Raw genomic sequence first — 20,257 nt, 5'->3', positions numbered from 1 at the left:
GTAGATCGCTTCGAAATGGCTGTGGCACGCCGGATACCGACATACTTCAATTCGAATCTACTCGAGTGAGCCGATTGGCGTATGCACCTAATACGATCCCGTGTTTATGCATCTGCTCTTGTAATTTCGGTTGGTCTTTGACTTTCTGGAGCGCAAAAGTAATCGCTTCCGGTTCTGCACAATTAAATAAAATGCTCACGACTAAGATGGATAGGATGGTGAGATTGGTTCACGAGAGGATGCATAATACACAAGACAGGCATACCTTTACCTTTCGCTCATGACAATAGTCTATTGTACGTTTCAGACCATCCGTAGGAGATTCACCATTTCGGAACTCTCCGCTCGGCGACAATGTATACGAAATCATAGTTGGTGTCCCAGGAGCTCCAGAGCCAATCGCTTCTATCGCTTGAGTGGCTTCTTCGGCGCAGCTCATCGTTTCCACAAGAAAGAGGTCTACGTACCCTTGCATGGCCTCGACCATTAAACTATGAAGCTAGCAATTAAAGAGATCTTCCCATCATTCAATGCTTTTCATGCTGCATGGTTTTGTCACAACCATGCACTTGATAAGAAATACCGGGTTTTAGAAAACAAAGCCAGAAAGTGCTTTAGGGCCAACTGCTTTTCGGCACCTGCAACAAAGTGGAGAGGTGCCGAGTCAGTGTGCCATTGCCACATATATGCGACGCCCATGAAGAGCCAGGATGGATGCTTCACAGGTGAATGGATAATCAACTCCTTTCATAGTGGACATACCTGCTCTGACAGTGAATGCGCAAGGAAGCGGCAATACAAATGTTCGCTTCTAGAAAGCGTTTCTCCCGCTCTTGCTGCACATATTCCAAACAAAAAACAGCGCACGGGTGCCACACAGCAAGTCCGAGACATAGCACGAAAGGCTGGTGGAATACAACTGAAAGCAAGTCAGGCCTACAATGTTGTTACAGCAAAGCGGCAAGATGGTGTCGAAGTACATATTGGGCAATATTTCTTGCTGAGTTCCTACTTTATACACCTCGAAAACGCTGATCCAGACGGTACCTTTATACTTGACTGTGAGACGCATGATAGTGCATGGCTTTCTGAAAGTCCGCAGTTTCAACGATGCTATGCCTCATTTTCGTTTACAAAACATGCTTGGAATGTGGGATCAATACATGTTATTACAAGTGATGGCACCTTCACAACGTCACCTGTTTTCAAACACATTGTGTTGCTGGCAGTTAGTCACGACGGAAACAATGAGCTAGTTCTACTTGCATATGCTATATGTGATGTTGAGAATGAAAGAAACTGGACTTGGTTTGGTCAACAGTTAGCAAAGGACTTTGAAGGTTGTGTTACTTAAGAGGAACTTCGCGCTCAAAAAATATTACTTACATTAGAAAAACTCGGATTTGGCCTGGATAGGGGAATTGCGGGCTAGGCGTCGCCCGGATAGGGAATTTCCTCTTCCAAAAACACCGAGAGGCACGTTGTAAATTATTAGGTGATTGTACTTTTAAAGCGTCCGTCAGTCATCCAACTGTTTGTCCCATTCCCAGCTGTCTGTGAATTACCAATTCCCTCGTCCAGGACCACCAAAAACATCCGTGAGTGGGAGAATACACTGATAGGAAAACGATTCCGTGAACTCCTTCCACAGACTTTCGATGGTACCAAAGGGAGGGTTATTAATCGTCAGGCTCTACTTTAACAGGCTATCATGAGAGTGGTTGCTCCCTGGGAGGTTACGGAGACGTCTCTGTATCGAGATCATGGCAAACGGAGAAGGAAACCACAAACAAAGCAACAACCCGATCCGGTCGAAGCTGACAGTGACCTGCTTGTTTCGGCTCGGTTTGTGACTACCGCGACTACGCCGCGAAAACGGTCAAAGACAGTCCGAAATGGCCATGACATTTTCGTCGAGGATGTAATGCCATCTTTGGTGTTGACTTCCGAACACCGCGTTCTTGTCTTTGGAGAATTTCAAAGCGAAAACGGTTCGAACGCTGGAATCCGAGAAAGCAAGGTGATGGAATATGGTACGCGTGCTGACAAGGCCGCTGCATTCTTGAGTTCTTCGACAACACCGCAGAAGGTGTCGAAAGGATTTACAGCTCGTCATATACCTGTGGTTCTCGACGCGACAAACAGTCGGTTTTACGGTCTGCAGAACGGAAATACTCGATTGATAAGTTGGAATACATGTCATGGCCCAGAGGAATGCACGAGCGTCAAATTGGACGAACCAGCTCTATGCATGTCTTCGATACACACCACACAAGCATGCTTCGTTTGCGGTACTCTTGCGTCAGAACGCGTCTTTATCGCTACATCAGATGACGAGAATTTATCGCTCAAATGTTTTACCCAAGCCGAGCTGCCAGTCAACGCCCTTTACGTCGGATCTTTTGCGATTTTAGAGAAAACGCATGTTAACCAGGAAGAGTCAGGTAGCAAGAGAAAGGCAGAGACTCCTTCGTCCGGTGATGAAGTATTCTTTTTTCAATTTTTTTCAAAACAAAATAGCTTCATCATGGTTCGACATCACTTCTCTGGTTTGTCGAACGGTATTGCAAACGCCTCCAGGGTAAATATCCAGAGCGCTACGATACCGATGATAGGTGAATCTTCTGCGTTGATAGCGTATCCTAAGCTTCTTGGTGTTGATAAAGGGAGCCAATCTGCGGTTCTGCTGTACTCCACATTCGGCGACGACAACGGAACGGGCAAACATCAGTTCTTTGTTTCGATTTCGTTGCAATCGGGAGATATTGCCACCGTTCCTATGCAGCTACCCGACTCTGCCCAACAAGCAGCGCTTTTAGGTGCATCGGTGTTAGCGGTGGGGTCCCACGATGACATCCAGCTCATCGATATAGTTCGCGGAGCTGAGATTGGTTCGATCTCCGTGCGCAGCGTAGCAGATGCTGCTGATTATTTACTCGTCGGAGATCCAATTTGCCCGAAACTCGCAATTCTGTTTACAAAAGAAGGAAAACTGTGGGTTGCATCTACTTCCTTGGACTCAGAGACTGTATCCACGCAATTTGCCCTCTCTACGTCACTAGCATTAGCTCTACGCACGAATAAGGCTCCCAAGTTGTCTGGGCCGTCGCTTTTCGAGAAGCCCCTCTCAGGCGTGAGCTTAGATTTGAAGTCTGATTCATTCAATGATGCTTTTGCTACGGGCATTTTTTGGTTGAATGAGTGCTTCGACCAAGTGCTCAAAGATAGTATGGCAAACGCATCTCTTCTCGAAGCTTTTGAAAAATGTCTCTGTTCGTTCCACGAGAAGACTTGTTTCAAAACGAGCGAGGGAGTTGGCAATGCTGAGAACCCTCAAGATGCGATCGTTGAGAAGACTCCGACGCAGAAAAATGGAACCCATAAAATCGGTCTGAACGGGAACGTACTGCAAACTTTCAACGGCAAGAACGGAAACTACTCGCGTAGGGTCCGGGAGCCGTCCATGATTCCAAGGCCCTTTGTTGATCACATCGTACCAATGCTAATCCACATATTCCTTCACTCAACAAATCCCAAGCAGTCAAGGTTGTTCAGGGAAGGTAGTATTCTTCTTGAGACTGTAATAAAGACAGGGAAGTTGTCGGCGAGGACGTTCAATTTTACAACATTTGTAAAGATTTTGGATGCTTTGGACTCGTGCAATGAAAGAATATACACTCCAGTTGAATTTAGTTTCGATTTTCTTGAGTATTGCGTGGATGTCTCAGAGAGACAGATTGCAGTCATCCTACAATTCACCATATCGAAGTTGAATGCCATAGATTTTGCAAAAAAAATCCGATCTTTAAAAGGTAGCATGCTCAACAGAAACGTATCTTCGCTTTTAGAGCGCTTCATGGAAGACCCTCTGAATGAAAGTATTGCAACTCAATTGATTTCATATGGAAGCATGCTACTTATGAAACAAATTATCGGATACTCTGCCTACAACGAGTCCTTGCTTTTTCATGCCCTGAAAGCAAGTTTAAATCGGGAAGAGGTCGCGGTTGCAGTCATGCTGCTGCTGCGTCTCCAGTCTTCCATGAAAATCCCGATTACCAAGCAGGCGTCGAGCATGCATATGCGGATCTTCAAATTCCTAGCATGCTTAACCGATTCCTTACGATCGCCGCTGTCCGCTTCTGAGGTGAGCCTCGTGGAGAAAGTAAAGAAAGTTGTCGATGCTGAGACTTCGAGAACGGAGACAATTATTCACCTTCAGCCTACAATTATTCAAACTGCACCAGCTAGGCAGCAGAAAAGCTCCAGGTTATCAGCAACTGTGCACGAAAACATAAACTTCAAACAGCTCGCGCCCTACCAGATTGAGCGACTTCTTTTGTAATGAAAATTTAAATATGACCGCAAACAACTATGCAAACGTCTTTTTATTGTAGACCGCTTCCCATGTCGGCAGGCATACTGACAAAAAGGAAATCTTTACCGCAATTCGATTGAACGCCGAACTTTATCCTTCCGATTTGAAACCCTTCGCCTTGTGCTTTGGTTCGAAACGAAAACCGTCGGGAACGGGACCGAGGAGCATCTCAGATATTTTGATCCAATCGGAGCTATCCGGCGACAACAACAGAGTCTCCAAGTCGCTGCGACCGCAAATGTAGGCGGGTGGTCGTTGATTCATATGCTGCGGCAACACTTCTAATAAACCAACCGGGCAGTAACGATGGAGGAAGGAGAGCCATTCCAGAAGAAACCGGCGACAGTTGTTGATTCCCTGCTGGTCAGTTCCCCAGTGCTCCATGCCGAATCGAGCGAAATCTTTTAGAATGTCAAGCCTTTCAGACGCAGATATGTCCCAATGCCGACGCTCTTTAATCTCGGTTGGCAACCAAGGCTTAATGAGAGCACCTCTGGCAAGCATCGCGCAGGAGTTGACCCCTTCGCGAGCGATCTTCTCTTCAAAGTCTTGGTACGAAAATATATCGCCGTTCCCAATCACCGGAATTGTAGTTAGCGACATATCCTGACTCTTGGCTACCATACTGATGTAGTCCCAGTCTGCTTCCTTAGCATAGCGTTGAAGGCGGGACCTTCCGTGTATCATGACAGCACTGATGCCATCGAGTCCCCAGCTTTGAATTTTCTGTACAAGGTTGTGAGCAAACGGCTTGGTCATCTCCCAACCAGTCCGCATCTTAATAGAAATAGGACATGTGAGAGTTTCCAAAATACCTTCAACCGACGATCTAAGGCGTTTGTCCCGCATCATGAGTGCAGCGCCAGATCCTTTGTTGCAAACAATATCCAATGGGCAGCCTAGATTCAAATCCACAAAGTCGACGTTCATTTCGTTTTCAATCAACTCACAGGTTCTCGCAAACACGTCCGGATAGCCAGCAGCAATCTGCACACCGAAAATGTCCTCCTCCGGATGCCTCTTAAGCAACGCCCACTCGGAGCTTTGACCCGAGAGTAGATTGGTTGCAACGGCCATCTCGCCGCAGGTAATATCAGCGCCGAATTTTTTCATTATTCGCCGAAAAGGCAGATTTCCGACAGTCGTAAGTGGAGCAACATATACTTTCTTGGAAAAATCGATAAGCTTACGCGTACGATCCGGAAGGGGGGACATATCAATCGACGAACTAGCTCTCCCTTCTTCAGCGGATGTATTTGATGGTGGCTCCAGCGCATCATCCGTCACTTTCTCGGTGTCTTTTGGAGCTGTGGTCTCCCTGGAATTCTTTCCACCCCGTTCGTTGTAGCGCTGGTGCTTGAACGGGTAAGACTTTTTGCGTAGCTGAATTTGCACTTCCTTCGGTAGAGTATTTAAGATTGGCTTGGGCTTCGGACCATCAATGTCCTTTCGAATGTTTTCGCCAGTAGACATGTTAATGTGCGACGCTCCAAGGCGGCACATGGCGCCATAGACACAATACCCATAAAGCTCAATGTATGGACAGACGCTGCCCAAGATCTTATTGTTTATATCTTCGGGACGGCTCGCCATGAACTCTTTCATGTCGTGTGAAAAGCGGCAACCGTCCCCGTAGGGACACGATTCGCCACGAATAATCGCGAGGCAAACCTTTGCCGCCGAGTCAATGCGGGCGTCGCGAGGGCGTTTCTTCTTGAATTTTTTGTCTCTGCGCGATTCCGACGGGCGATCTCGGTCATCTCGAACGTCGGTTGTCATGGAATCGCCGTCCAAAATCGGCAGAGGCGGGAGACTCGCCGGTCGCGTTTCAGAGACGAATTCCTTTTTGACAGGTAGCGAAAACATGTCATACTGAATAGTCTGCGACTTTGTATCGATATCAGTAGATTGGATTTCCGTCACGGCATCGGAAGTGGTCATGGTAGTAGCTGTTGCTTCACTCATAATGTGAGATATTGGCAAAACGATTTTGTTACATTACGTGGTATCGAGAGCTTCGTCTATTTGGATCCTCCCCTGCGGGTTCGATTTGGGTGGATCGCTGTCGGGTCGTCTTGCCGCTGCTCCAGAAAGACAACGTCTATATTTTATTGGGTAAATATATCTGCTATGACAACGTCCTCCGATTCGGAACTATCAAGGCCTGACGGCTAATCAATCTACATTAAAAGTCGTAGCGGAAAGTAATGACAGTGACAATGATTTATTTCTGTTAGCTTACTGTTGATATCGAGTCTCCCGGGTCGATTCCGTTCTGTGTGGTTTCGTTTCACTGCTCTTCGCTGGCCAATGCTTCCGCCTCTTTGTCTTGGCAGCTACTTTGGCCGGAGGATAGCAGACGATCTCGGCAACACTGTAATCTCAATATCTTGCGTAGTGCTCTGTATCCCCATTGGGTTAGTTTTTACTGGGTAAAGCGTGATTGGGTGTGATTTATAAAAGTATGTTATACCTAGAACAATCGTTGGCCTGTTAGTGCCCTACGAGATGCTCTTTTCCAATCGGTGATTCCCAACCAGAAGTGGGAAAAGAGCTCCCGCAGTATTTCTTAGAGTAGTTATCCTTTACATGTTACTTGAACCAACGAGTGGCTTCCATAGTTGCACAGACAAAGGAAAGTAGCGACGGATGACACACGCACCGTCTGCGTCATCTGGTGACATGCCGAAGTGTCTTTTGTGCTACACAAAACAATTCTAACATGATGATTGATCTGTGAGCAAATTCTTCAAATCCCTTTTTTTCGCTTTTTCGATGAAAGAAAGTGGCGCAGAACAAAAATTCCTCTTGATTTACTTTAGTTGTGCCTAGAGCTCTTGGCGAATTCTTGTTCTCACGAAATAGAAGCAATACTTGGCCTAACTATAAACTTATTTACTAGAAGGAGGACACAGTTCCAGGCGTTTACATGTCTTTTAAATTCTCGAGTTCTTGGGCTAAGTAGTTCAATCGGTTCCGCAGTACTCGAATTGCCGATAAAAGAATTTCGTCAGCGTCCATAGCGCCAGTTGTCTCTACATTGAAGATAAACCTATCCTTCGACTGGGTCACCGTTACAAAATCGTCATCTTCTGGCCTTTTCTTCATAGCTGCCTGCGCAAACTTAAGATCTTCCGTGTATGTGCAAATATCCCAGGCATTGTCTACAGCTCGAATGTCCCCAGTCACTTCATCAAGCTCCAAAATACGATCCGGACATGTGTCCACAAGCTCTTGCTTTTGTTCAAGAGTGAGTGTTGCCATTTGCTCGTCATTAATGTGAATCTCGGGCCAGAAGCGGTATGTTGCCACCGCAACCGGACACCACTTGGCATGCTCTTTAGATATTCCCATACGGGCGATTGCTTTTAATTTCAAGCGCTGCCCTGGTCCCAATTTGACGATCGCGACGCCTTCGTCCTGGGCTTCGTCTTGCTCGTCTTGTGACAAAAAATGAGCCGGCTGAACGAGTTCGTTATTGGACACGAGATCTTTACTAGTGACCGTCAGTGGTGCCAAGACGTCTTCTTCCCCCGTCACTTTGTACGTGATATCCAACTCAAATTCGACTGAGCATCTCATGCAGTGTTCATAGCATACGCATTCACGGTGAGGCAAAAAGGCGTCCGAACAGTCGCTGCCCTTTAGGCTTTCCGCAGGCTGATAGCGGACAGGTATCAGACCCATACGATGGGCAATGTACTCATCGTTCAAGACGGTGGAATTTTCGTGAAATTCTACCAAATCAATTGCAAGCGTCGGGACTTCGGCGATCATAATTCGACGGAGTGTATTGGCAACGCTCGTGTCGCTTTCCGACAAGATAAATTTGATTTCTTGAGGTTGTATAGAAAGGATTTCAACGCGAGGGAAACGCTGATATGGCATCCTACTTTAGTGAACCAAACGTTACTTCCGTTGGAAAAGGGACGATTGAACACTATGGTGTGGTCACAATGACGTCCTTGATCTTGGTTGTCGCTGCTGCTAGTACTCGGATGGACCTTGATAGTGAATGCCATGGGTTGGTGGCCATGGCAATGGCTGACTGAAGCAGTATCAACGTTCAAAGGTCCATAGACTCCTCAGCTTTTCAATCTGACCTGATAGATATTTGAATATGAATCAAAATATCGATTCTTGTGCTGAAGGTTAAGAATTTCGTCTGTTAGCCTCTTCGTATAAATCGTGCGACACAGAAAATTGTCGCGCAGATGATATGATACTAGCAAAGGGTCTCGGACAGAAGGAAAGGCGAAAGCAAACAAAAAAGGTTCCGGCGAACTCGTTCTTCAAAACAAAGCGAAGGGTCTTGAAATTGTTGTTGTCGCTGTGTTTATTAAAGCAATAGCTGTCCTTTAAAATCGTTTGTTTGTATAAAAATGCTTCATGCCATGAAGTGCCGGGGCATGCTTGCTGTGCGATCCGCCGCACGCAAGCTTTCCACAAAATCACCCGGTCCCATGGAAGCTGACGCTGGTCCGTTGGCGACGCGTACACACCACGCCATGACAACGTCGTTAGCATTTTTGACGCCCATATACTTTCTTGTTCCTGATTCTATGACGGAAGGCCTTTTCAATAAGGCCTTTGGCGTCTTTCTTGCGGGAAATATTTCTGCCCACAGTTGGATCGGTCTTAACTACGTTGCGACGGACTATGTTCCTAAGGTGTCGCGCGCCCTCCAGGGACCGGCTCGGATTGTCAATGCTGGCATGGCAATCATCACATTCGTCGGGCTTGCACGAATTGCCACCAGCAGCCCTGGTGGTATCAAAGGCGCTGTTAAGGGGCTATGGAATCCGGATGAAAAGATGAAGATGGAATCAACTGGAAAGTTCAAATACTAAACGTTCGGTGAAGTAGTGGAAATCGAAAGTGGATTTCTACCGTGCTGGTGACTCTGCAATGGCATGGCTTTGTTTTACTGTTAGTCTAAGATTTTATGATATTCCCATTTCAAGCCAACGCTTTGGGACGTAATCACACGCACCAATTGGCTTGTTTTGTGGCATAAAAATAGTAGCTCAATTTTCGATTCCTTGGTCTTGCTTTGAATCTTTTGGTTTATCCTTTTCTGCCAATTGATTATGTATTTGCTTCACCTTTCCAACACACTGCTTCCATAGCTGTTTCAATGTCGGCCTCGTGTACCTCCACACCAACTTAATGCCATCTTGCAAAGGCTCCAAAATTAGTCGGAGTAGCTTTCGAATGAAGATGAGATCTTGCTTGACACGATCATACAAAAGAATGATGGATTCCTTGAAGACTTCTTCGAAACTTTGAGGATCTACCGAACTCGTGGACAAGCCCGCTGTTTTCTGCCCAAACGTTGTTGCCTCTGTCTTGGCAGCCTCCATATCAACACCAGCTTCTTTCAACTGCTGTTCCAGTAGCGTTTTCTCTGCCAATATTTGCTCGCGTTCGATTTCTAATTGGTCTTTAGCACGCTTCATCCTTTCTATTTCTGCCTCTAGCTCAGCTGCCAGCTCGGGATTTTCGGCCAGTATCGCGTTCATTTCGTTTTCAAGGTTGACGCAACGTCGTGCAGCTTCCAAATAATCATCCCGATCAAAGTCCTTCCCTTCGTTTTCAAGTCCAAATCCGCGGTCCAGACAAATTTTTTGCAGCGCTTCGGTGGAGAGAGAATTTAGGTAGTCGTCGACTTCTATACCGTTGGACATTTCATTAACCACTTCTTGTGAGCTCGCAAAAGTGAAACATAGTAGCAGAAGCAGGAGGCAAAAGTGATGTAAACGTGACACCTTGAATTCTACACACGGTGTGCACGCCATGGCCATATGGGAAACACCGGCTCTCGCCACATGTCCTATCAGTCTACAAAGTTGCATGACTCGGTTAGGTGTATAAGGACTAGCCTTCCCAGCCTTAACCTCCCGCTGACAGAAAAATTGGTTTCCAAGGGGTATGGTGTGTTCTTCATTGATGTGGTTGAGAGACTGCTATTGGAATATGAAATAACGTGGAACTGGCACTTCTAATTGACTACGCAGTCTGTCCGTCCGCCAGGAAAAGCTACCTATGTAATATGTCTCACGGTCAGGCCAGAGCTAGAGCAACAACAGTAGTCACTCTAGCTAGCTTGATGCCTAATGGAAAACCAATTGCTCATTTTCTACCAACTCGTTTGAACAATAAAACGGAGTTGATCAGTACCGATTATATGGACCTAAAATGCTTGACTTTGACATTAATCATATTGACCGATCTTACGTTTCTATGTTAGTATCTAAGTTTTGTGCCACTCAGTGTCAAATATACCAAGTAAAGTAAAAGTAAGTTGGTCAAATTAAATTTACGAGTACACCTTTTTCCAGTTTGTTTCCTCTTTGATCATTTTGTTCAAGTTTTTCGGATGAAAAAGCAAGTTGTACCCTTACCGTTTTCCATTGTTTACGCCTTGTCCCATGATGCGAACTACCACTAGTGATTCAAATTCTTAACGTTATGTTGACAAGGTCCTCACAGGGCAGAAGAACCTACAATGTTGTAAATATTCTTTTCATCCCTTCAAATCATTCAAACTGGATGGGAATCAAAGAGACAGTCACTCTGCAACTCAGCCTAGACAATCAGCGGATCTAGCCAAGTACAAAGACCTATGGGCTAATAGCATCGCTTCTTGTTCACCATAATGGCTCCTCGATCCTTCTGACCGATTGTAGGATGCGAATTGACTGGCTTTAGATGTAGTATTTAAAAAATAGATGATCTAGCAGATTATTCAAAAAAAGCGCACAGCCATGAGGATGGAAAGCAAGGCCACGACCCCGGCAATAGTTGCAATAACGCCTTGCGGAAGTACTAGCCCATCTACGGGTCGGATCGCAGTGGACACGCTATAGCTACTGGTTGCGGAGCTCTCGGAAGTAGGTTGTGAAGAGAGACTAGCACGTTCTTGCTCGTACCGATTGACGTATTCTGGGAAAAGTTTAACAAAGTGTGGATTGTGCTTCACATTGTACTCCAGACTTGCGGCAGCCATTTGTCGCTTTTTTCGCGCCGTTGTTTCAATCGATCCTAAAGTAGGCTTTGTTTCAATCATGAATGAATAGAGGCCTGTGAGGATGGTGGAAACAGACCACATCGGATTCCACGACTCCGGATGAAAGTCAGACATGGACAGACACAAGCGCCGTCCCGGTTGAAAGCGTCCCGACGGAGTTATCATCATTACTCCCGGTGGCTTGAGTGGATACTCTCTGGGGAAAATTAATTTTCCGTGGTATACGCCACCTTCGTATTCCGTATCCTTACTACCTTCGATAACATAGTGCATTTCCAGTAGGTTCGACTCGTTCGGAGCAACCGTTATTTTCGGGTCTCGAATAGGGTCTTTTTGTAAGGCCCGAAGCTCTTTGGTTAGCCGCCGTGTGCAGATGTCAGTCGCCATTGCTTCTGAAAGGAATAGTCGATTGTAAACTGAAGTGAATGAGAAAAGGACGACAGTATTTGATTGGGGTAACAAGAGGAAGTTAGAACGTGCGGTATTGTTCTCGGTTGAGAATCAAGTTTGTTGCGTTCGAAGGCTGCGTGTCGCGCTCTGCGCCGTCTTCCCGTTTGGGGTCTGGCCTTTGTCTCATGAAGTTTAGCGGATATGAAATATATGTCGTATCCGAATTATAATCTCTGTCGTCAGACTTACATCTCACATAATTGGATTTCCAGAGGAATAATGAACTTTATGGTCACTATCAACAGCATTTCGTCTTCTCAATGTATGCATCAGTAGGTGATTCACAGATTAGTACCACGTATCAAGTCAATCGCTTCGTTGAACAAATAAATCTACGTCTCTGTCAATACTTTCCGGACTAGATCTTGTGTCTGAAAACGGCCAAGATGAAAGTTGCAATAGCGGCTCTTCTTCTGGTGGCAGCGGCGGAATGCGAAGCATTTCCTGCAACGACCACAATGCAAATGCCAACTAATCGGCGGAATGTACTGGTTGCATCTTCGTTCTTTGGTGGTATGTTTGGCGGAAGCGACGAGCCCGCAAAGGCGAAGCTTTCCGGTAACTTAGGGACAACTAACGAAGTCACAAAAGTTGTGAATGGAATGAAGCAGCGTCGGTTGGGAGGTTCGGACATTTTAGTGTCGGAGCTTGGACTTGGAACTCAGCGCTGGGTGTCTACGGATTACAATGCACCCGACGAAAAAGAAGTTTTTGAATTTATGGACAAGTAAGTTAGAGCACTATTTCATTCTTTTATTCGCACATGTTTTTACAACTTTCGTTGTTGTCGCTATAGAGCTATCTTGAAGAATGGTGTAAATCTTTTGGATACTGCTGAACAATACCCAATTCCATCAGATGGCAAGACCTCTTCAGATGGAGATACCGAACGCGTGATTGGTAAATGGATGAAAGAGCGAAGAGTTGATCGCGAGAGTGTTGTGATTGCTACGAAGATAACCGGGGGGCGCAATATTACCCCAAGAAATATAAAACTCGACTGTAAGTAATTGTATGTGGGTACTTCTTTGCGGTCTCCTTTCCAAAATCCACTCAACCTCATCGTACACTCGTGATGACTCATGACAATAATAGGCGAGGGAAGTCTTAAACGTCTTGGAACTGATTACATAGATGTGTACCAACTGCATTGGCCGCAGCGTTACTCGCCGCAATCTAATTGGGGTCAATCCCTGGCGTACAACATTGAAAACGATTCAAATTTGTACTGGCGAGGGAGGGGAGGCCCCACATCGTTTGAAGAGTTATGTATGAGTATGGAAGGCCTAATTCAAGAAGGGAAAATACGTGGTTGGGGACTTTGCAACGACAACGCGTATGGTTTGACGGCATGCACTAGCACAGCTCGATCCTTAGGTACAACCCCGCCTTGTTCTATTCAAGGCGACTTCAGCATCCTCGATCGCAAAAGCGAAGAGAACGGAGTTGCCGAAGCGGCTTCGCCTTTTAATGAAAACGTAGGCTTCATGTCGTATAATTCCTTAGCTGGGGGAATGCTGACTGGAAAGTATATGGACATACCAGCGGCGCTTGACGACCTAGATAATCCAGAGAGGGCAAAGAAAAACTTACAGAACCCGCGAGGTCGGATGGACACACGAGGATGGGGAAGTACGCTGTATCGTTACCGAAGCGAAGCAGCGCTGGAGGCTATCCAAGAATATGCTAGAATTGCTGAGAAATACAAGATGCCTTTGACGGAGCTCTCGCTACGATGGTGCCGTCAACGCTCCTTAATTACCACCACCCTGGTTGGTCACACTAGCATGAAGCAGCTTGAGGAAAGCCTGAAATATTTTACTATCAAAGAACCGTTGTCGAAAGAAGTAATGTGGGAAATCGATGTGGTTCATATGCGCAATCGCCTACCTTTATTCTCAAACGAAAACGTTGGAAGAGACTGGTATGGCGAAGGCGAGATTGGAGAACCCATTCCTTAAGTCTTTTCTTGAGGAAAAACTTGTTGAGTAAGCAAACAAATGCAGTCGGAGTTTACAGCTACAGTAATGGTGTAAAGTATTACTTGCAATCGATTAAGTGAAACGGGCTGCGACAGTTGCGTGGTAGGGGACCGTTGTAATGTCTCCAACTGCAGCCAAAGTAGGGTTACTCTTCAGCACAGCTATAAGTGCATCCTTCACTTGAGCTTCTGTGACAGAATCATAGGCTAGAGCAACATCCAAGGCGTTTGAGAAGCTACCGGATTCAATTACAGACGCTGTCATGAACTCTGCAAGCGCTTTCGAACCACCATCCAAAGCAAACAAGGCTTCGGCCTTAGCTAATTTTTTGGCACGTTTGATAACATCGGGAGATACAGTCAACGTGACAACTCTAGTCATAGCATCGATTAATCCGGACGGGTTGGTGCTACCAGCGTAGACTCCTACCATGCCGGTCGCCGTAAACCCGGAGACACCTGATTCGATACCAGCCAAGCAAAAGAGCTGTTTGATAACATCACCGATAACAGAAGAGGTGGGGCCCTGAAAAGCAAGAGCCACGTGGGCGTATCCTGAAGAGGGAGCCGCAACACGACTTTCGCCACCCAAATATGCCATGGCTGGCTTCTCCACAGCTGAACCTTCGTGGGCACCAGACAATAATTCTGCGACTTCGGTGCAGAAGGCTGAATGGTCTTGAATTCCCGTAGCAGCCAAGACAGCGCCGTTCAAACCGTATGCGCGATCGCGGAATTGAGTGATGGTGTCTAGCGAAGCAAGCGTAGAGTAGAACGGTCGCCCTGCGGAGGATTGGGGACCGTAGGAAGCCGCGAACAGATTTTCCGTCAGGACGATCTGAGCACTAGTACTTGCCACTTCGCTCTCAGTATCAGCCAATGCACGAGCATCGCGTATGTCCCACTTTTCAAAACTACAATCCGTTGCCAACAGATCGACCAAACCGACAGCCTTCTCTGGGGCGACGGTGTAGCCGAGAGTAGCACTGCTCCGGTTTGCCGTAACAAACGGCATTCCTCCTTCGTTCTCGATCATTCTGTTGATCAGAAGGCTAGATTTGTCCGATCCGGACTTGAAAGCCAGGCACTTGTTGAGAAAAGCAGCGCCCTGTTCGTTCATCATCTCGGAGGCAGACCCGGCATTTGGGTAGGTCATAGTCACAGTCGAGGTCGAGCTCGCATCTTCCGAAACTATAGTGAGACCATTGGGAAGGGTACTGACGGATCCGGTCGTTGCTTTGGCAGCCTGAGGAGAAACACTGGGAAGACTAATGCATCAGGAGAAAAGAAAGTGGAAATTGGTGAGTGAAAATAATCGCAGGTATACTAGCTGTCCGCCCGTCGTCCGTTGAAAAGATCTCCAATGGCGGTTACTTTCTCCGAAGTGCAGGTGCCGACGTCGGCGAAATGTTTCACTGAAGGGCAACTTACCCCGGAAATTCGTCCTCGAGATTCAACAATGTAGAAAACCCTTGTCGAGAGGCAACGATCCGGCGAGGGATGGTAGACAAGCTACGAGCAGCGAACGTCATGGTCAACGTTACGGAAACGGTAAACGTGCGCGTCGTGTTGTTATGAAGAGTGCAGTCTCCAGGACTTCGAAGCCGCGGGCACCCAAATGCAGACGTCACAAAAATGGAAAATTCAAATTCCTCCAACAATGAATACTAAACTCCACATTCCTATATAAACGTGCCCGCGCGCGCCAACTTTAAGGACGACAACGGCAAACATCGCTTGAAATCGACCATGAACAAACACAAACGAATGCTTCGTTTATCAGCGCAAAAAAGCGAAGAATACCGAGATTATTGATCCTTCCCATTGCGTATCATGACTAGTACGGCTACGGCCAACAAGACTGAGATCACCCTAAAGGGAAGCGTCGAAATAGTATCTGATTTTTTCTTTACTGCGATTAATTCGATTCTGTATCAACGAGGTTGGTACCCGAATAATTGGCTGCTAGCTCGGCATGGTATGTATCATAGATCATCCTCAGCCTTGTTTCACTCTCTACAGGAATTTACATGCCAGAGACCTTTAAGCGAGAGTCCAAACATGGTTTGACGGTTTTGACCACAACGGATGAAGGCCTGTTACGATACTTGAGCACCGTCCAGACACACGTGACTCAATGGCTTCTTGCCGGGCACGTACAGCGTCTTGTGGTGGTTGTCCAAGGAGTCGATAGCTTGGAGACGCTAGAACGCTGGCAGTTCAATGTGACAGTTGAGCAGGATAACGAAAATGACCAGCCAAACAAGGGCGGTGGAAAGAAGGTTGGCAACAAAACGGCCAAGGAAATTCACAACGAAATTCAAGCCATTATTCGTCAGGTCACGGCCAGCGTGACATTTTTACCCCTTCTCCAGGAGCCTTGCACTTTTGATTTGCTCGTCTACACGGACAAGGACGTCGAAGCAGACGAGCAATGGGCGGATTCGGATCCATGCTACATTCTTAACTCTGCTGAAGTTAAGTTGCGCAGTTTCTCGACATCCGTTCATAAAATTGAATCCATGGTTGCCTACAAAGAGGCAGATGAATGGGAACTTTAAAATATAAGCAAAGGTGACTCATTTGGGTCTGAGCTCCATCTAGCAGGTCGGATCGTCCCTCATTTTTTGTATATTGCTGTGCTGAAAAGTTGTAGCTTGTCCAACAGCAAACACAAGCCTTGTGCCACCAAGAGCTGTAATCAATTCAATGTAAGCGTTGTTTGAACTTCATGAGCTTACAAGTTCTATTCGAGTTTGAGACTACATTCAGATATGAACTGCGAAAAGCGTGGAGGCAACGAAATGCTTACCATCATACAAATTGACATTTGACTAACTTTCATGATACGTAAGAATCTTTCGACACAGCAGTAGGGTCGAAGCATTGTGTGATTGTGCTACCAAGAAATATAGTCAATTTATAGTAAATGCAAGGATTGTTTGAACTTCATGAGCTTACAATTACTATTTCAATTGGGGACTACATAATGATATGAACTGCAAGAATCGTGGATGCAACAAAACGCTTATCCTACCATACAAATCGGCCTTTCACTCACTGTCAAGATATCGTCGAATCATTCGATACAGCAGTAGAATCGAAGCATTGTGTAGATCAATGTAGAAAATGAAGTGGTCGAACCATTCCGGGATATCGTTTTCCTCAAGCAGCCTCTTGCTTCTTTGACGACTGTTTTACTTTCCAGTCGGCAACAGCGGCCTTGATAGCATCCTCGGCTAGCATACTACAATGAAGCTTTACAGGAGGAAGCTTAAGGTGAGCAGCGATATCAGCATTCTGAATCGCAAGAATATCATCAACCGTCTTTCCTTTCACCCACTCCGTGGCGACTGAGGAGCTAGCGATCGCAGAACCGCATCCAAAGGTCTTAAACTTCGATTCCGTGATCATTCCGTTTTCGTCCACCTTGATCTGAAGTTTCATCACATCCCCACAGGCAGGTGCACCGACGAGACCCTTCAAAAATAACGGGAAAAAAGCAACGAAAGTGGTCAGTTGTGTGTGCTCTGCAGGTGAAAAAAATAAATCGATTCCACATATGCAAATTATCATCTCACTTTCTATCTCAGCTATTGGCACTTTACTGTGTAACACATCAGTAGACACTGCACAGAGCGCAGCAATACCAAAAAAGTTCGAAAGAGCGTGCTCAGTTACGTACCGTGCCAACGGACTCATCGTTCTTGTCTAATGAACCAACATTTCGCGGATTCTCATAGTGTTCAACAATATTCTCGTGGTATCCTCTTCGACTCAAGGCCGTCAATGGATTCGCAACGCTGTGGGCAGCAAGAGAACGGGAAGCTGTTCTGGTCGCAAAAGATAACATATTGATCGTGTAAGAAAATTGACAGCTCGGTGTGGTTTATGAAGCGCTCCATGTCATCGCGAGTGCGTGTCTAATACTGTTTCGGTCGTGTGCTGACGACATCATGTCGACAGAAGGATTCTTTGGTAGAAATTCTGTGTAGAATTCTACAGGGATTTCTATCGACGAAATCAAGCATACTTGATCGTAGTTCCAGATTCCATAAACGTGATCCATCTGTGAAAATTTCCCCCATAAAATGATGTTGACAAAGGCTGCTGGTCACAGTGTCTAGCAGCACGCAAGAAGTTGTCCAAATGGAAACACGTACTGGATGTATCAAGTAACCTTTTCGAATGCTTTCAGTATTTGAAGTCGTATCGCTTTTAGCGGTGAGCATTCTCTGGGGCTGCACGAATCCACTGCTTCGGAAGGGGTATTCAGAGTCTAGTCGTGACGAATCGCTGATTCCGTCGTCATCGGAGCCTTCGTCAGCTGTTGCATCACTGACAAAGTTCCGTAACTTTCACGTTTGGATTCCTTACGTGCTCAATCAGGCTGGAAGCTTGCTGTACTATTTCACTTTGGCAAATTCAGATATTTCGCTTGCGGTTCCAATCTGCAATGCCCTGGCGTTGGTGTTCTCGATCGTGACGAGCTATTCTATCGGCGAGCAAATACATAAACCCTTTCAAACTATCGTCGGAGCGGCATTTGTTGTCATCGGAGTGACTCTTTGCGTCGTCACTAGGGAAGGTCCCGAGAGTTCCCGACACCCAGTGTCCGACCTGATGAACATCCGATCTGAACTCTAGTTCGTTGATGGCTCGGAGTAGTTTTCCCTCATTCGTCAAATGCGGCAAACAACGGTACAATGCGATCTGTATACTATATTTACAGGGTAGCATCAAAACGCATAGAACACTCCAGATCGTCAGGGTTGTGCCTGTTTCCTTGTGCCGATAGACTATATCGGTACGATTGGTAAGACTAGTTGTCGCTGTATATCACGATAGAGAGTGTATCATAGCACTGCTCCTAAATTTTTAATGATTGTGACAGATCCGCGCCAAAACTTAGATACCTTTCCGGGTTTCATTTTTTCCTTTCTCGATGAAATAGGGATGGTCGGTTGTATTTGTCTTGAAAAGGATGAAGGCGACCATGGGCCCAACGAAAGGACTTCCGCCGTACGCAAGTGTGCTGGTGAAGCATGGATCGGTAGACAGTAGAGACAACGACGAAGAAAAGGTAAGAAGCGGTTAAATCTGAATCCAGAATGTACACATGGTTCAGTTGTCAGTAAGGTGCGACGAAACTCGAACTCGCAGTAAAGTATACTGGAGGAGCGAAACATGGTCTCTTGCCGAATACTCATTGATGCTATTTTTTGTTAGAGATCAAAGCTCTTGCGTCATCTTGGAAATGGATGTGAGGCTATAAATAGAGCCCCGGTTCAACCCGGACAGAATATTTCCTCCTACTCAAGCTTTCCTGGTGCTCCAATGCCGACTCCTCTTCTGCAAACGAGCAATTTTCCATCGGGGTTTGGCAGTGAACTTCCTTTGCCCTCCGTTTTGCGAGCAAACGCTTCTCTCCACTCTCTTGGCTTTGGCTCCCCAACCAACGCATCCATGACAAGCACGGGTCATCCTTTGATTGGCCAATCCATGTTCTCGACGCCAATACATGGGTGCTTCTCCACAAGTGATAGAGGAAACGACTCCTCGAGCACATTAGCTATTCTGTTGCCCGTTTCAGAATCAATGTCCGCGTCGAGTCTTGGAATCGACAGCACACTTCTCCAGTGCGCTGACTATGCGCGCAGCGCTGATGACTTCCACCTAGAACATCAAATACAGTCAATTACAGCTGCTTCTTTGTTAGATTTAACACCCTCTCTTTCTCACCAAGAATTTCAAACCTTCGTCGAGATCTCCGAGAATCATAGCGCTAGTCGGCCCACGTCAAATAGCAGACTCTTGAGCAAACGAGATTCGATCTTGTCTACAGATATCCAGAAAGAGAAGCGACAGAGGCCATTTACATGTGCCGACGCGATTGCCCATGCTGCTACCGAGAACACGGGAATCGCAATCCGTAGTCGACGATTGTTTGAGCAGGTTCCCAAAACAGTAAAGCCTTGCAAGTGCAAGAACACGCACTGTCTGAAGCTGTATTGCACCTGTTTTCAGAAGGGATCATTTTGCGATCCAGACATTTGCAAATGCATCGATTGCTACAATTTGAGGGAATTCAACGAGACCGGGGGCAAGCGACAGGAAGCTGTTTCTGAAATCTTGTTACGGCGCATTGACGCCTTTGAATCCCGTCCAAAGAAAAAGACTGGTGAAGGATGTGCTTGCAAAAAGAATCGGTAAGTCAGAAGGGATACACCTAAATGCTGTAGCCTGTACAACTCTCAAATCTTGCCATATATGAGCAGATGTCTTCAAAAGTACTGCGACTGCTTTGCCACAAAGTCGGACTGCACTGAACGCTGCAGGTGTAGCGCCGCATGTGGCAATAATCGGTTCCCGGCGATTGAAGACAATCTATCAAACGAAGAACCTCCCAGTCCATAAT

At 46.3% G+C, this 20,257-nt stretch overlaps 11 protein-coding genes across 11 annotated transcripts; 6 read left to right on the top strand and 5 right to left on the bottom strand.

Annotated features, from left to right (window-relative positions):
- Positions 1-1,679: 1,679 nt before the first annotated feature.
- Positions 1,680-4,366, top strand: PHATRDRAFT_46993 (predicted protein). Its single transcript, XM_002181269.1, has one exon. The coding sequence runs from the start codon at positions 1,712-1,714 to the stop codon at positions 4,343-4,345; it is 2,634 nt and encodes an 877-aa protein (XP_002181305.1). The 5' UTR covers positions 1,680-1,711; the 3' UTR covers positions 4,346-4,366.
- Positions 4,367-4,468: 102 nt separating this feature from the next.
- Positions 4,469-6,106, bottom strand: PHATRDRAFT_13664 (predicted protein; the record flags this gene model as incomplete). Its single annotated transcript, XM_002181104.1, has 1 exon — positions 4,469-6,106. A coding segment is annotated over one exon (1,638 nt), but the record flags the coding sequence as incomplete, so codon positions are not given.
- Positions 6,107-7,303: 1,197 nt separating this feature from the next.
- PHATRDRAFT_13566 (predicted protein) lies at positions 7,304-8,266 on the bottom strand (the record flags this gene model as incomplete). Its single annotated transcript, XM_002181103.1, has 1 exon — positions 7,304-8,266. The coding sequence occupies one exon, from the start codon at positions 8,264-8,266 to the stop codon at positions 7,304-7,306; it is 963 nt and encodes a 320-aa protein (XP_002181139.1).
- A 418-nt stretch (positions 8,267-8,684) lies between these two features.
- Positions 8,685-9,419, top strand: PHATRDRAFT_46991 (predicted protein). Its single transcript, XM_002181268.1, has one exon. The coding sequence runs from the start codon at positions 8,761-8,763 to the stop codon at positions 9,226-9,228; it is 468 nt and encodes a 155-aa protein (XP_002181304.1). The 5' UTR covers positions 8,685-8,760; the 3' UTR covers positions 9,229-9,419.
- Positions 9,420-9,479: 60 nt separating this feature from the next.
- Positions 9,480-10,065, bottom strand: PHATRDRAFT_37078 (predicted protein; the record flags this gene model as incomplete). The annotated part of the gene is made up of 2 exons (XM_002181102.1): positions 9,480-9,507; positions 9,533-10,065. 2 exons carry the CDS (start codon positions 10,063-10,065, stop codon positions 9,480-9,482), a joined length of 561 nt encoding a protein of 186 aa, XP_002181138.1.
- Positions 10,066-11,126: 1,061 nt separating this feature from the next.
- Positions 11,127-11,795, bottom strand: PHATRDRAFT_37077 (predicted protein; the record flags this gene model as incomplete). The annotated part of the gene is made up of 1 exon (XM_002181101.1): positions 11,127-11,795. One exon carries the CDS (start codon positions 11,793-11,795, stop codon positions 11,127-11,129), a length of 669 nt encoding a protein of 222 aa, XP_002181137.1.
- A 360-nt stretch (positions 11,796-12,155) lies between these two features.
- PHATRDRAFT_46990 (predicted protein) lies at positions 12,156-15,089 on the top strand. Its single transcript, XM_002181267.1, has 3 exons — positions 12,156-12,585; positions 12,655-12,860; positions 12,954-15,089. Exons 1-3 carry the CDS (start codon positions 12,245-12,247, stop codon positions 13,817-13,819), a joined length of 1,413 nt encoding a protein of 470 aa, XP_002181303.1. The 5' UTR covers positions 12,156-12,244; the 3' UTR covers positions 13,820-15,089.
- A 516-nt stretch (positions 15,090-15,605) lies between these two features.
- Pt-MAD2 (mitotic checkpoint protein with homology with MAD2) lies at positions 15,606-16,400 on the top strand (the record flags this gene model as incomplete). The annotated part of the gene is made up of 2 exons (XM_002181266.1): positions 15,606-15,781; positions 15,862-16,400. The coding sequence occupies exons 1-2, from the start codon at positions 15,673-15,675 to the stop codon at positions 16,398-16,400; spliced, it is 648 nt and encodes a 215-aa protein (XP_002181302.1). The 5' UTR covers positions 15,606-15,672.
- Positions 16,401-16,777: 377 nt separating this feature from the next.
- On the bottom strand, positions 16,778-17,704 carry IscU (iron-sulphur assembly protein isc). Its single transcript, XM_002181100.1, has 2 exons — positions 17,525-17,704; positions 16,778-17,319 (listed from the first exon to the last, which is right to left on the bottom strand). Exons 1-2 carry the CDS (start codon positions 17,690-17,692, stop codon positions 17,005-17,007), a joined length of 483 nt encoding a protein of 160 aa, XP_002181136.1. The 5' UTR covers positions 17,693-17,704; the 3' UTR covers positions 16,778-17,004.
- Positions 17,705-18,027: 323 nt separating this feature from the next.
- Positions 18,028-18,423, top strand: PHATRDRAFT_13633 (predicted protein; the record flags this gene model as incomplete). Its single annotated transcript, XM_002181265.1, has 1 exon — positions 18,028-18,423. A coding segment is annotated over one exon (396 nt), but the record flags the coding sequence as incomplete, so codon positions are not given.
- A 412-nt stretch (positions 18,424-18,835) lies between these two features.
- On the top strand, positions 18,836-20,256 carry PHATRDRAFT_37072 (predicted protein; the record flags this gene model as incomplete). Its single annotated transcript, XM_002181264.1, has 3 exons — positions 18,836-18,922; positions 19,069-20,048; positions 20,178-20,256. 3 exons carry the CDS (start codon positions 18,836-18,838, stop codon positions 20,254-20,256), a joined length of 1,146 nt encoding a protein of 381 aa, XP_002181300.1.
- Between the last annotated feature and the right edge of the window lies 1 nt (position 20,257).

This window comes from Phaeodactylum tricornutum, chromosome 12 (genome assembly GCF_000150955.2).
Source record: "Phaeodactylum tricornutum CCAP 1055/1 chromosome 12, whole genome shotgun sequence".
NCBI classification, from domain to species: Eukaryota; Bacillariophyta; class Bacillariophyceae; order Surirellales; family Neidiaceae; genus Phaeodactylum; species Phaeodactylum tricornutum.
This window is presented reverse-complemented; position numbering and strand designations above follow the sequence as displayed.